Source organism: Myxocyprinus asiaticus, chromosome 8, assembly GCF_019703515.2.
Source record: "Myxocyprinus asiaticus isolate MX2 ecotype Aquarium Trade chromosome 8, UBuf_Myxa_2, whole genome shotgun sequence".
NCBI classification, from domain to species: domain Eukaryota; kingdom Metazoa; phylum Chordata; class Actinopteri; order Cypriniformes; family Catostomidae; genus Myxocyprinus; species Myxocyprinus asiaticus.
Genome location: NC_059351.1, coordinates 33,910,633 through 33,922,761, shown reverse-complemented (window position 1 = coordinate 33,922,761; position 12,129 = coordinate 33,910,633). Strand labels below are relative to the sequence as shown.

General features: G+C 37.4%; 1 protein-coding gene across 5 annotated transcripts in view; it reads right to left on the bottom strand.

Moving 5' to 3' along the window:
* Positions 1 to 12,129, bottom strand: part of LOC127444835 (GRB2-associated-binding protein 1-like) — a 147,718-nt gene that overhangs the window by 5,405 nt on the left and 130,184 nt on the right. For 2 of the 5 annotated variants that reach the window (XM_051704394.1, XM_051704398.1), the window contains 4 exons: positions 11,712 to 11,795; positions 9,163 to 9,256; positions 8,245 to 8,371; positions 386 to 529 (listed from right to left, as the gene is read on the bottom strand). In XM_051704394.1, coding sequence (XP_051560354.1) covers positions 386 to 529; positions 8,245 to 8,371; positions 9,163 to 9,256; positions 11,712 to 11,795 — 449 coding nt within the window. The remainder of the gene's footprint in view (positions 1 to 385; positions 530 to 8,244; positions 8,372 to 9,162; positions 9,257 to 11,711; positions 11,796 to 12,129) is intronic. The other 3 variants (XM_051704395.1, XM_051704396.1, XM_051704397.1) reach the window with 3 other exon arrangements.

Sequence of the window (12,129 nt, the reverse complement as noted above, 5' to 3'; positions counted from 1 at the left end):
AAGCAAACTCATATTTATATTTGCAGCTTTTGATGTATTTTAATCCTTTATTACATCGGTTTATAGTTTCTTTTTCCTCTCTGTCTCCAATGGTGCGGTGATATGGTAGAGTTACCGCAATTACTCTTGAAAATGGGCACACTGCTGTTCATACACATTAAATATTTATATTATTCATAAACCAGCATTAACATCTGAAACAGCATGTCCCATCTGAATTGGAGAAGTCGCAAAAGCTTTTTGGGAATTCTCCATGCGAGTGGAAGTAGGTTTTATTTATTTCTTCAAAAACTTAATAATATTTGTTTGTATTCTGCATTAAAAGTCAGATAAAAGAAATTGAATACATTCTGAGTAAAGGTATAGGCAGCAGTTGAAAACGTACATTTATCCTTACCTTCCGAGGAGGAGTTGATGATTTCCCAGGGTCTAAGTCTAGATCCAGATACTCCACCTGCTTATCTCCTTTAGGTTTTACCATGGGACTGCCACCTCCATCAGCATTCATTGGTGCACCTAGCTTCATGTTCTGAGACACCAGCAACAACAAAAAAATTCACAAAAAGATAGAATAATGTGAAGGGCAAAATTAAAGGTCAACAATGCAGTCAGAATTAGTCAATGAAAATCTTATACTAGTGGTGTAGTAATCTACGACACTGCTACTGTGATGTCAGTGAACAGTTTGAAAGACAGTTTAGTCTATCAATGACGTGGTTGTTCACCTAACACTTATTCAGATGATTACATCTGCATTGAGTTATGTCCACATTAGCACATCACCAGAACATGCAGAGAGAAATAGGCCTAGGCTCTCAGAAATGTTTCAAAATGTACATTACATTTATTCATTTAGCAGACGCTTTCATCTAAAGTGACTTACAAATTGAGGAAGGATACAACTAAAGTAATTCATCTAAAGGAGGCAGTAACATAACAAGTGCAGCAATACAAAGTTTCAATTGTATTAGAGAAGTACGAGCCAAGTCAGTTAACGAAGGACATCATAAATGATTCATGCATGAGAAAAAATTATTCCAAGTAATTCCAAATAATTCTCTATTATTTCTGCAGGAATTTGTTCAAAAACAACCTTCCCCTCTGTCAATTTTAATCCAACCTCTAGAAGTGCAATTTGCAGAGTAGACCTACAAGATTATGATTCTTTTGATTCTTTTGAAATGAATTTCAATGTCCATGAGTCATAAATACAGTATAATAAACAAAAATATAGTTTATTTGTATATGTTTATTAAAATATTAAGATTTATTTGCACTCTGCATGACTAACTCAATACAAACCAAATCATCAAGTGACTGTCAGGTAGTAACAGCAGTGCACTTATAAAATAATGCATACAAATTTGATTTTAAAAAAAACAAACAATACAAACTGAAGAAGATTTATCTAAGTACAAAAACCTCATAAAACTTGAAAATAATTATTTAGTTGAAATGCAACTGGATGAGTTCCACTCATGATGGAATGAACATGCGCTTATTCTAATACAAAGTATTCCAATAAAATGCATTTTCTTTTCTGCCTAATGGTGTTCGCTAGTTAAATATAAAAACACATCCACGCATTGTGGAGCTGAGTCCACTTCAGCAACCCTGCTCACCTCCTCCAGATGGTCTAGACATGACACTTCTCTTTTAATAGGAGTAATGGGAACTGTACAGTAGAAGGACTCCTCTCTACAGAATGGAGGGACAAGGAGGAGAGAAGCAGCAAAAAAAAAAAAAAAAAAAAAAAAAAGGAACCAAATGGCAAAGTCAAGGAGAGACTAGAAATTAAAAAGTGCAAAATACAGTACAGATGAGAGCTGAAAGTAGCCAGACAAAAGGATCCACAAAAGAATGCAAAGAAAAGCTACTGTAAGTGCAGAAAATGAGAAACAGAAAAAAACAGGATCCTTCAGTCATATACATGTTCTTTGCAGTCAAATGAAGTGTGCAAAGCAATAAAAGCCACACTGTGCAATGTTATTGTGCAATGTTATCAACACCACAGCTGTACATGTGTGTTTGTTTAGCTATGTAATATTCTTGGCACAGACATTTTTACTACTGGCTTGACATGTTAGAAAAAAAAACAAGAAAAAAACAAAAAAAAAACAAGCCATGCATTAAAACTTCATGAAAATTGTGCTTTAATAGAGATAAGAATCACTTTAATAAAAAACAAACACGAAACAGAAAAGATTAAAGGCCCTTCATCTTCTGGGGAAATCATGAATCCAGAGAAAGAAATGGAAGAAAACTGAAAAGTGAAGGGAGGAAAAGCAGCGAGGGGTCCTTCTATTCACTCATCTGACGGACCACAAGATGCCGTCCGCAATTTACATCAGTAGTTTTAGATATCTGGGAAGTACAAACTTGCATTATTCTAACTACTCTTGGATCCTGGTTAAAAAATAAATAAAATGTACAAAAGTGGAAAGTAAAAATACTTGCTCAATGTTTACCTTGTAAACTATTTAAAGAGAACTGAAGAAAGAGAAAGATCAATGATATATAGAGTTTATGTTTATTTGAAAATATTACCTGGGATATCAGATCTTATCTAAGAATAATAATCAAAGAACACTAAGAATTTTCTAAAAATAACTTAAAAGTCCACTGTGGAGGATCCCTTGTTTAATTTTTTGTTAGAAATGATGGCGCCAGTACATAAAAGATCTAAGTTCAAAATCACGTTCTCGCCTTACTGAGTCACTACAGTAAGGTTACAACAATGATTTTACATTCAGAGCTGTTGGGTCCGATTTGGCAGGATATTGTAGGCTTCAATCATTTGTCCTTGCACTTTTACACAATGACTGCAAATGAAGTTCTGACTACTATGGCGTGTGTTATGCTCAGGCCCCGTTTATACCGGTTTTAAGATGTGCTTTGGGTGATCCGTCTAAAACGGGACAACGTTTTGAGGTTTGTCCCCTATCAACCCCATTCGGAGGTGGTTGGAAACGCATGTGACCACATTGGGCTCGTAGATTAAATGATCAATAATTTGAATAGCAGCGAAGCACCACCCACTCACCTGTCAATCAACCACTACACTTAAAACAAGTGTTTTAACTTTGCAAGTTATGCATGGGTTTTTAAAAGGAAATAACCAGTTCAGATCATTAAAAAAAAAATCACTTTCTTTTTATTCTTATTTTTTGTGCTTTATTATCATGCAGTAATACACTGACATAGTGATTTATGTACTCTCACTGAGCATTTTATAAGGAACACCTGTACACCTACTTATTCATGCTATTATTTAAATAGCCAATCGTGTGGCAGCAGTGCAATGCATAGAATCATGCAGATACAGTCAGGAGTTTCAGTTAATGTTCACTTGAACCATCTGAATGGGGAAAAAAATGTGATCTCAGTGATTTCGACCATGGCATGATTGTTGAAAGGGCTGGTTTGCGTATTTCTGTAACTGCTGATCTCCTGGGATTTTCATACACAGTCTCTAGAGTTTACTCAGAATGGTGCCAAAAACAAAAGCGGCAGTTCTGCAGACGGAAAGGCCTCGTTATTGAGAGAGGTCAACAGAGAATGGCCAAACTAGTTCAAGCTGACAGAAAGGCTACTGTAAGTCAGATAACCACTATGTACAATAGGGCTGAAACGATTAGTCAACATTATCGACAACATCGACAATAAAAAATTTTTTGTTGTCAAACAGTCTTTCAATGTAATTTAATATAACATGAGATCATATGAAACGAATGATGCCGCACAAGAGCAGCACTGCAGCTCATGCCTGACTGAGGAGAGGAAGAAAACAGAAGCACTCTCGTTGTGGAATAAGTGGAGTCGGAGCTGCCACTCCGCTGAGGCAAAACTTGCGTGTCGAGCTTCTTTAAAGGAAACACCCCGGCGTTACATCTTTAATGCAGTTATATTTCATGCATTATAACTTTATTAAAAGTTCAAATAATAAAGAAGCAGGTCATGTACAGTTGTGCTCAAAAGTTTGCATACCCTGCCAGATATTGTGAAATTTTGGCATTGATTTTGAAAATATGACTGATCATGCAAAAAAAAGTCAGTACTGTTCAATCACTTATTAAGAAGTGGAAAATTCAGGGATCTCGTGATACCAAGCCAAGGTCAGGTAGCCCGAGAAAGTTTTCTGCCACAACTGCCAGAAGAATTGTTCGGGATACAAAGAGAAACCCACAGGTAACCTCAGGAGAAATACAGGCTGCTCTGGAAAAAGACAGTGTGGTTGTTTCAAGGAGCATAATACTTGTTGACCCCTCTCCAAACATAGCGCTTATGGTTGTGACCATAAAGCTCTATTTTGGTCACTCCAAATTACAGTGTGCCAGAAGCTGTGAGGCGTGTCATGGTGTTGTCGGGCATATTGTAACCGGGCTTTTTTGTGGCATTGGCTTCTTTCTGGCAACTCGACCATGCAGCTCATTTTTGTTCAAGTATCGTCGTATTGTGCTCCTTGAAACAACCACACCGTCTTTTTCCAGAGCAGCCTGTATTTCTCCTGAGGTTACCTGTGGGTTTTTCTTTGTATCCGGAACAATTCTTCTGGCAGTCGTGGCTGAAATCTTTCTTGGTCTACCTGACCTTGGCTTGGTATCAAGAGATCCCCGAATTTTCCATTTCTTAATAAGTGATTGAACAGTACTGACTGGCATTTTCAAGGCTTTGGATATCTTTTTATATCCTTTTCCATATTTATAAAGTTCCATTACCTTGTTGCGCAGGTCTTTTGACAGTTCTTTTCTGCTCCCCATGGCTCAGTATCTATCCTGCTCAGTGCATCCACGTGAGAGCTAACAAACTCATTGAATATTTATACACAGACACTAACTGCAATTTAAAAAGCCACAGGTGTGGGAAATTAACCTTTAATTGCCATTTAAACCTGTGTGTGTCACCTTGTGTGTCTGTAACAAGGCCAAACATTCAAGGGTATGTAAACTTTTGATCAGGACCATTTGGGTGATTTCTGTTATGCTGGGCCTCATGTATTCAGATAGAAGACAAAGGCAGGCCTAATACAGTCATAAAAACCTAACTCAAGCCCTCACCTTCCAAGTCGTAAATCTTACTGATAAAAATCGCGCCAAAATCAAACAAAGGGAGTCCAAAACAGACTACAAATCCATGGAGCCTTGCTCACTAAAGGATCGAACTCTCAACTCCTATTGGATGAGGCACACAACAGAACGTCCCTCAAACATGACATCATCAGGAGTTGAAATACCTCTGAAATGCTTCCAGAATTTACTTCCAGCGACTTTGTTCACCGAATATAGACGCAGCTCTTTGCTGCTCTCAGGTGCAACCTCGTGGCACAAGGAAGTAACGTCCGACTTGAAACTGTGGCCATACAATCTCCATCTCGCTGGAAGAGTTGAGATTACTCCGTGTTCTACCAAACACTCTAACGGATCTGAAGGAGACCGCCGAGCAATTCGCATCTTCATCCGTTTGCCTACAGAAGTGAAGAGATTAAAGATTTCTCTTCCATCTTCAATCAAGTCGACATTTCTGAGTTCTCCGCCAGCCCGCCGAGAATCAACAGCCGTGCCCGCCGACAGAGCGAGGAAACGGCCTCCCGTCATCACACTAGTCTCAAGGAACCGGGTCAGAGTTAAAGAACGGAGGAAAACACATTCTACCTGTGTCCTCATGCGATTCAAGTAAGAGGTTTACGTCTGGGCAGAGATAGAATATTATAGTGTGTTATTCTTGTGTTTCAAGGTTTTGCTTGTACAGTTTACGGACCACCATGTCCGCTCATTATTAATACTCAGGGTATTAATTATCACAAATTTGTTTGCTGTATTGTGGTCCAACCAAATTGGATTGTTGTGCAATTTCGCCATCGTGGGTGAGACAGCAACTGAGTTCATCCATTAAAGAGTCAAATAACGCGGGACTTTTACGAGCCCCGCTCGTAAAACCGAGTCTCTGAGTGATAAACTGAGAGCTGCTTTCTCTCCCACTATCGCAAAATCAGTTTTAGGGCTGTCGCTTCTCTCTCTCTCTCTCTCTCGTAATAACCACACTGACACACACACACACTGTCACACACAACTTATGTGTTATAGGATTATTTTTTCCATATCTAATTATATCACTGTTTAGTTTGTAGTTGTACGTCAGAAGTTTATTGACTGCATTGTATTAATTATTAATTGATATTACTGCATAAATAAACTTTGTTTATATTACAAAGAGAAGTGTTTTGGTTTGTTTTGCATACACCTGTGTCATGCTGACGGGATGTCAGTGCTCGGATTCAAACCTTCATTCATTGTTTTTTTTTTTCCCGAAAATCGATATTCTTCGGATGTCGATTTTCCTAAGAAAACAATCTAATATTGAGACTGTTTTACTATTCGGTTATTAGTCCCTGATTCCAGGGTGGTGCCCCATCAATGTTAATCCTTATTAATATTCTATTGATTTTTGATAATTGATAATTATCTTTGATGATTGTTGAATTTGAATGATCAATAAGCTAGTGTTAATTTTAATTAATGTTTCATCGATGTTAACAATTAACGATTATCTTTGATAATTGTTGATTTTAAAGGATTAAAAAAGCTAACATTGATTCTCATCAATGTTCTATTGGTTTTAATTAATAATTATCTTTGATAATTATTAATTATTGCTAATAACCAAACTTGCTCCTAAACGTAGCACACTACATTTACTGGAGCCCCATATGAGGTTTTAATGAGTTAGATTCAATTGATTAATTCAAATATTAATTAATAACTACAGAAATAATTATTAATTATTTCTGATAGTAACACTGATCTAAACAACCAGTAAAGCCTTACAGTTACCATTATGATTTAAAAAGGAGCCAAACAACTGTGATAATAAATGGCGTCATATGATCTCTATCCTTATATAAAAGACAGTTTTTTTTGCATGATCAGTCATATTTTCAAAATCAATGCAAAAATTTCACAATTTCTGCCAGGGTATGCAAACTTTTGAGCACAACTGTAAATAACTACAAACTCCAAAACTGCCATTTCTCTGAGTTGCGCGTAGTTTCCTGAGCTAAGGGGGAGAGAGACTGAAATTGCATCCAGCCGAGTACACACGCTTACTGCAGACGGATCATAACGTGATGGCTCGCGAATCATTGTATCATAATACAGTATGTGTCACTGTGCATTTCTTATTGTGAAGAAAATTGGCAATACGCAGCTTTATTAATAAGAGAGAGTTTGTTTTTTTGTGAGTTAAAGATGGATTGATGTGAACTTAATGGTGAAAGAGGGTAGTCTTCGGTCCATTATACACTGCAACAAAATACGTTTATGATTTGTTTTTGTTTTGGCTTGTTTTCCCATATAAATATCTAAAACTCCTTTAAAACAACGTACATTTACTTGAGCAGCTATAATGCAGAAGACATTCTTTTTTATCTGAGAATGTTGAATATAATATAAAAAATACAAATATTTTAAAATATCTAAGAATCCTTTAAAAAAAGATGCATTTACCTGAGAAGCAGCATATACGATATTTAGACATGCTTTTATTGTATTGTATTGTATTGTAGCGAGCAGAATAGCATCTCAGAATGCACAACATGTTGAACCTTGAGGTGTATGGGCTACAAAAGCAGAAAATCATGTCAGGCACTATAATCAGGACCACAGTGTTCCTAATAAAGTGCTCAGTGAATGTATGTCGTCATGAAATCAGAGACCCTCCCCTTTAAATCCGAACACAAGTGGACAAAAGAGATGCATATAATGACCAGGTGTAAACATTGATGTGTCTCGTCTGTCCACTTGTGATAGGATGGCCCAAAACACATTTTAATACCAGGTCTAAACAGGGCCTTACAATATATATTTCAGATATACATCTAATAGGACTTGTAGGTTTTTACTATCAGTGACTCTTGGTGTAGCTAGTCCTTTCCACTCTGATATGTTTGGTGATCACAGGCAACCATGGGTATATCTCAAACATCAGATTCATTCACACAGATGAGCAGTGCTGAAGCACAACTGAAATTTAAAAAAAAAAACAATGTTCTCTTGCAAGCAACTAGCAATTTTATGTTTTATCCACAGCACAGAATTCCATAGTGTTCCATTAATATTGCTGTTAACTTGTAATAATATATACATTCTGAAAAGCAACATATAACGGATCTTCTCTTTCCAACCCTGACTGCATATAATAGGATATAACTGTAGTGTAACAGTAGCTGTGGTGTTTGGTTTTACATACTGGTTCATCTGTAGACATATTAGGGTGTTGCATGGCTACGTAATGCTCATCACAGTCCTCAGAGTCGGTGCTGGAGGCAGTGCTATGCACCGAGGGCGGTCTGGGAGGGATGGCATACCTAGAAGGGCTGAGCAGCAGGACAACGTTTACACTGCCGCTCTTGCGCACACACACAAAGAACAGCATCATAAACTCTCACTGTCTGGACAAAGGCATGGTCTGAACTGGACATCCTTGGCTGAGAGAAAGAGCCTGATATAAAGTGCAGGTGATTCCACAACACACTGCCAGCAACAAGAATTTTACTGACACACTCTCATGAGCACACACACTCACACAAATGCTTTCATCTGCTTTCTAAACAAATTAGCTTTGTGTCACCTACATCAATGTATAACAGATAGCTCACCGAAAAATGAAAATTCTGTCATCGTTTAGTCACCCTCATGTTGTTCCAAACCTGTTTGACATTCTTTTTTTTCGAGGAACACAAAAGGGGATGTTAGGCTGAACGACAGGTTATGACAATGAAAGTAAATGGTGAACAAGGCTAACATTCTAGAAGTAGGTCAAATGTGTCTCGAACACATGAGGTTGACTAAATGATGACAGCATTTTTATTGTTGGGAGAACTATCCCTTTAATTTAATAAATAATTCAAGAACACAATTCATGGAATAATTTGACTGTCATCACTGCCAGTTTTATGATTATAGAGTTCTAGGTAGTGATGACAGTCAAATCATATATGAACACAATTCATAGTCATTTTACTATCATTACTACAATTCTACTATTATGGGATGCTAGAACAAGACTATAGAAATGCATGAGTGATTAGTTATTTAGCCTGTGGAAACCATGCAGTACCATGCCTGAATGCTAATCTGTTTCAGAGGAAACATGCCTGACACTTACTCTCTGGCGAAGGACCTGGTTACAGGAGAACGGACTGGCGCTTGAAACTCATCCAATTCAGGTAAGGGCTTGATCTCCAAAGGGGCCGGTTTAACTGCAAAAGAAGAACCAGTTTATTGCTGACATTTTTTTTCTAGTGCTGTAATGACATCTTGAAACCACTAAAAGGTTCATTCTAAGTACATAAATACTGGTTTTGTAAAACAAGGTTGTTGTGAATTCATTGGCTTTTGCTTCAAACTAAGAATATTAACCTTCACTGTCTATTTCGGGACTTGTTAGGTTTGTTTAATCAAGATAAATTTAGCATTATGGAAATAACCTGCATACTTTCAGCAGAGCACAGGCATCTCTGGAATTCATGAGGTATGTTCCTGTGAGGCAAAATCTCAATGTGGAGAAAAAAAATATTCTACTTAATTGGGGAATTCCATAAGCAGCTGATGTTAGTCACTTAGCCAGTAGAGGGCAATGTCTGCCATTTCCTCTTATAGACAGTTACACAGAAAAATGTTTATCTGAGTTCAGACTGGCATACTACCATGCTATTTCTGCCATAGATATATACAGCAAAAATAGTAAGAGTAGTAGGGTAGTATGTCTTCTGAACTAAACCAAAGTAAACTACCTCAGCGGGACAAGTATACTTCACTCCATTTCTTTGTTTTTGTTTATAAGAACAGACTTGGATAAATAAGAATCAATGAAAATACATGACCAATGCATTGGAAATCACTCCTAAGGGAAAGGATGAATAGCAAGTGTGCTGTTCCATAAAGGGCAAAAATGAGTGATAATTACACACATTCTCTCATATCAACAGCATCTGATTTAGTTCTCGCAGCTGGCCCGAAACTCTGCTAAGCTGAGAAGTCCAATCTGGCAACCGAGGAGTTGCTGTAGCTGGCTAAATCACACACCAGCTGGTGCAAGTGTGTGAGGGAAGAGTACACAAACTGGTATGTATTTCAAAGTCCTAACTGAACTTTTTGGGCGCATAACATGGCTTGAGGGACTTTTAGTCCAATTAAAAACACATTTATCCATAGTTGTACTCCAAAACACTAGGTAGTAAAAAATTAAACATCTATTTGGCACCACTACTGCACCACTATGCTTGTGAAAAATGTGTTTCTGTATTCAGATTAATTCTGTTGGGTTCTAGCTGTTTTTAAACATTAGAACGCATCCTTTGTATACAAATTTCATGCAATACTGCATTGGTTGTTTAGGAAGAGAATACAAGACAGCAAAACAAAAACATGACTTTGATTAGTGCAACTTTAAGAAAATATCATAAAATTTATATATGATAAAGTGCAGTTGAGAACCCTGTCAAGGGTGCTCATACCCATAAAAGGCAACCAGCAGTCCATGGCAAAAATACCCTGATGCCATTAGACAAAAGCAACATTAGGGGCTGTTCGCACATGACACGTTCATACGTCAAAAAATTTACAATGAAATTGATGATTGATTGCGCTACTGTTTTAAAACAGACATTGATCATTTCAAAACTATTTTTAAGTACACTGACACAGTGCATTAAAAAATGTGAAATGTGATGCTAATGGTGCAAGACATGCCATAACAGCTAAAGACATCCATACAGTGCATATTTACATAGACAAAGAATTAAAAAATACCGCAGATGGTTGCAAGAATGTGTCCTGTGTGAATGGCCCTTTGGGAAGCTACCAAGATTCAAAGCAGACACCTGGATTCCTCTTCAAACTGTCATGATAGGATTAATTCGCCTATAGTCAGCCCTTGTCAATATGAATAAAAAATGCTTATGTAAATGGTGTTGGTTGAGTGTTTATGTTTATGATATGGGGTGAGTGAGAAGTTTGATAGTGAAAGGTGTTTGTAGAGACACAATGAAATGAGTGTGTGCAATCAAAAGTTAATTAGTAAGTTTGACCCGTAAGTAAGCGTAAGATTCCCTCCACAACCTAAGGTCAACATTGACCACATTTACTAAAAGGACTAGTTCACATAAATGAAAATGATGTCATTATGCGTCAGTCATTCACGATACATTAGATTCCAGATTAATAAAAATCAAGGCCAACCCAACACATTTTTATGTTGAATATCCCGTTTCACTCAAATACTGTATGTCATATTGACTTTAAACACAAGCATCACTCTACCAGAGTCTAGAATTTACTAATACAAACTGTATTTTCCCTTAAAAACAACCTGACCATCCATTTTACAAACAAAACCCAAGAGTCTAAAGAAGGAAATCAATCTGTGTGCACAACAAAGACAATGAATAGACAGCATCAGTGGCTTAACTGTGAAATGAATTGAATGCCAAGTTTGTCTCCACATACTGCAGGTAATTAACTTTTTTCATAATGTATGATTCACTTGCATCAAGGTCATTTTACAGCTGCCAAGTATGCAATGGAGGCCACAGTTTTCTGATGAAATATTCTTTTTGATTTATTCTACAATACAATGTGTTGAAACCATCAGAAGATTGCACCTCAGTGCAGAGAAGGTAGACAGTGAGAGAAGCGTTCTGTCGAGGTACGTACCCTTACGTCGTCTTGAGAATTCACCTATGGTTTGGGAGTCGGTTCGCTCAAGACCGACAGCTCTGTTTATTTTAGGGCTCTGACCTGAATTGGTGAGAGAAAACTTTTTTGTTAAATGACTTTTGAAAGATTTTTTTCCTAATCCTCACACCCATGCAATGTAACAAAATCACAACCACCTCCATCACTCATTTCTCTATTTTGCCGCACAGATATGTGTTGGGCTGCTGTCATGGCAACAACTCTTCATGCATTTAAGTCATGCAATGAACAAGACTCCCCAGAAAGACAGACTTGGGCGAGACATGCACAGGGTTAAACAGACACACATGGGTGAGTATAGCGTTCACAGTAAACCAACCAACAACACAACAACATACCAGCATGTCACTCTGCCAGACAGCAGGGTACAGTCTTC